The sequence below is a fragment of the Vitis vinifera genome, chromosome 13, assembly GCF_030704535.1.
Source record: "Vitis vinifera cultivar Pinot Noir 40024 chromosome 13, ASM3070453v1".
Classification (NCBI taxonomy): domain Eukaryota; kingdom Viridiplantae; phylum Streptophyta; class Magnoliopsida; order Vitales; family Vitaceae; genus Vitis; species Vitis vinifera.
The window spans coordinates 5403202-5406660 of record NC_081817.1 but is presented as its reverse complement, the minus strand read 5'-3'; the positions used below and the strand labels follow the sequence as shown (position 1 = coordinate 5406660).

The window sequence follows — 3459 nt, the reverse complement described above, 5'->3', positions numbered from 1 at the left end:
TTGAATCAATAAGGATTAAGTGTATTTAGTCAAAACCTTGAAAGGTCAATAAAATTAACCCTGATATAAATGGTCTCTTTTAACGGACACTACTTTCGATTCCATATTTTTCGAAACCTTAAATATGATATAAAAAGCCTAAGAATATAAGGATAATAGGACAAAAAAAATAGAGATGGAAAACTAAATCCAGTCAAAGAGTGAGAAAGAATACACGTCAATTTTTCTAGGATTGCACCTAATTTTTGGCCATCCTAATCCAAAATTAGAAAAACTTAAAGGGTGGAGAAGAAAATACAAAAAGAGGCATTAAATAGATTTGAAAACGCAAGAAAAACTTGCAAACACGTTGGGTGTTTACTTTCTAGACTCTTTGAAATTCTCAAACCAAACCTTGTTTGAATATAAAGCTTAGTTACCGAAACACGAGGGCTTTGTGTATCAAAACCTCTCTCCAGACTCCACTAAAGTCAAAAGCCAGTAGTAAATTTCCAAAGGGAAAAGTCAGTGTTTTATGCTTTGAAATAAAGAAAAAGCAGGCATGAATATTACAGTGTATACATCAAGAAAGAAAGAAAGGCCCATGTCCCAATTGCCCATCCTCCACACGCAGTAAAACATACAGATACAAACAAACAGATAAAAGCACTTCTGCCTCTTGCCTAGTAAAGCTGGTTTTTTCTGTCGTACCACCATCTCCACCTGTTTACCACAAATGCAAATGTTATAGTTTAAGCTGAATCCAATGAGGTCAACTGGGCTGGCCCAGCAGGGGATAGCGGGTTGGATCAAGGATAAATGTCACATACCAGTAGAAATCCCATCTGGGTCGGACTTTGGACATCCGGTTTTCGCCGTATGGGTAATCGGTTTCGGATCTTCTCGTGTTTCTGAAAGCACAGCATCCAATTGAGTAGATGCCAATGAGCAAGACCAGCATCACAATGTTGAGAACTGAGAGCTTGTGCCAATCTCTTCTTATGTGTTCCAGCACCCCGGCCTTGCACGAATCGCACTCGTAGCACAGCAAATTCGGGGCGTTGTTCCATCGGTAGCAGTCCGCGTCTTGGGTCATCATCGTTGCCGTGGCATAGTTGCATGATGTTGGTGGCTTGCAACAACCCGACTTTATATAAAACCATAGTAAGATTAGCTCTATTATAATACATAAATAATTTTAATTTTATTAAAAATATTATAAATTAAATAATTGATTAATAATAAATAAATAAATAAATATATATATATATATATATATATATATATATTATTATAAATGTGTATAGACCAGATATAATGTTGTTTCTTTGCTTGTAGCATAGTTAATATTACTTTTATTATTTTACTCGTTACAACATACATATGACAATTAGGCGAAAAAGAGTATAATACAGATAAGATGGAGCAAAAGGGGAAAATTTTGTGACTCATGTAAGAGTTTATACATTTATGTTTGGTTTGGGATAGCTTTTTATTTTTTGCTTTAATTGAAAGTGAAATTGAAATCGACATTTTCTTCATTTTTCATATTAAACTTTTTAAACATAGTTAATCAAACACATAAAAACTCTAATGAAATGATTCACCTAAAATTAGCTCAAAATAAAGCGTAGGATTAGTTTTTAACAAAGGCCAAGGGTCTCTCACACGAGATTATGAAATTATAGGATCAAATAAGCAAATACTCCTTGTAGGGACAAACAAACACAAGCTCCTAATGGGACTCGGGACTCTGACTCGAGACTCTACTTTAATATATGCTTACTTGATTAAATGGAGTTTATATATATATATATTGCTAGGATATCACGGTAATTGAGGTAAAACCTAATAAAATGAGTTTCAAAATCACTGAAACAACCTTGAAGAAAGGTAAAGAAGATAACCTGAATAGGAGTCATGTCCCTCTCCAGATAATCGAGAGGAGTCCAAGAAGCAATCTGGGCACAAGTGTTTGAACCCAATATGCAGCTCCTGATGGTGCTCCAGTAATGGGGATCCTTGATTCTGCTCTTCAACCATGAAGAATACTTCTCCAGCTGGTACTCCTTATAAACCCTACCGGGAACTTCCACGCCGCCGCCTTGGCTGGTGACGACGAAGCCAAATATGGTTAAGCCCAGTAAGGTCCCAATGAGGAATAACATGACCACCAAGTACAACCAGAGTGCCCATGCAACGTTAAAGCAGGCACCAATGAAGCCTGCAAGAGATATTATCAAAACCACAAAACCAACCACCAGAAGTGGTGTTTGCAGAAAGCTTTCACATGTTGTGCTGCTCCTTGCCATCCATAGCCCTCCCCCGATGATGGGTATCGACGCCAAGAGAGTGAACAAGTTCAAGAAGCCGATCACTGTGTTGCTGAACCTATACATGATCCTCTCTTCTCTCTCCTCTCTGTGTTGCACTCACTGCTGCTGCAGCTCCCTCTCTCTCTCTCTCTCTTTTTACTGCTTTTCTTCTTGTGGTGTATTCTTCAGCTTTCTCTTTTGTAAGCGTAACACTGCTTTTCTCTTTGCTCAAAGCTTCGGGAATTCAAAATGCCTGTGGCCTTTGCTTATCCGAGTGCTTTCCCTGTATTAGGAAATGAATAAATTAGTTGTTGCTCTTAGCCATTAAGGTGCCTTTATTTAGGAACTTTATTTGCACTTTGTAAGGGCCTGTTTGGTTACCCTTCTTAAGTTTGTATAATATTACACCAAACACCTTTAAAGTCATTCACACAAGCACTTAAAAAATGTTACTATAAGGGAAATTGATGACAGCATGAAATAAATAGTTGGTCTAGTTTAGGACAGGGTTGCTCCCAATAAAAATTCCAAACGACTTTAGGGAATAGGTGAGGGGCAAGGCAAGTAAAGAATAAGGGGCATTTTGGGTGTAAAAAAAAAGGTGCATATAGTAGTCTGGGGATGGAGCCCATTTGGCTTCTTTAGGAAGCAAGGTGAGAGCTGAGAAGCAGAATGGAGATATGGGAATATATGATGCTTCTTCCTTATCTTCTTTTAAGCTTTAGTTAATGCCTTGTTTGATTCTCTTTATGCCTCCACTACTTTCTTCTTACCAGATTTTCTTCTCAACTTTTTTGCTAAAGCCTTCCACACTCCTCAGTTTGAAAGTCCTTTTTTAAATAAAGAACCATGTAAATAAAAAAAATATTCACATTAAACTTTCTTTTTCTTTTTCTTTTTCTTTTTTTCATTTTTATTGAAAGACTTTTTTGATGATAAGACCTAATATTAATATATATCTTGAGAATCTTGAAATATTATTACATGTAAAAAATTTAATCAAGGGGTTTTTTTTAACTTTGTTTTACTTAATTAATTAATTCCTAAATTTCTCTTAAGTTATGTTTGGTTCTTGAAAAAATGTAAAGAAAAAAAAATATAATAGAAAAAGTGAGAAAAATATATATATATATATATTAAAAATCGATAAATTATTTTTATTTGT

The 3459-nt window shown here is 35.5% G+C and overlaps 1 protein-coding gene across 1 annotated transcript; it reads right to left on the bottom strand.

The window, feature by feature from the left end:
* Window positions 1-465: 465 nt before the first annotated feature.
* Window positions 466-2608, bottom strand: LOC100242744 (tetraspanin-6). The gene is made up of 3 exons (XM_002276181.4): window positions 1887-2608; window positions 810-1126; window positions 466-702 (listed from the first exon to the last, which is right to left on the bottom strand). The coding sequence occupies exons 1-3, from the start codon at window positions 2376-2378 to the stop codon at window positions 663-665; spliced, it is 849 nt and encodes a 282-aa protein (XP_002276217.1). The 5' UTR covers window positions 2379-2608; the 3' UTR covers window positions 466-662.
* Window positions 2609-3459: the final 851 nt, after the last annotated feature.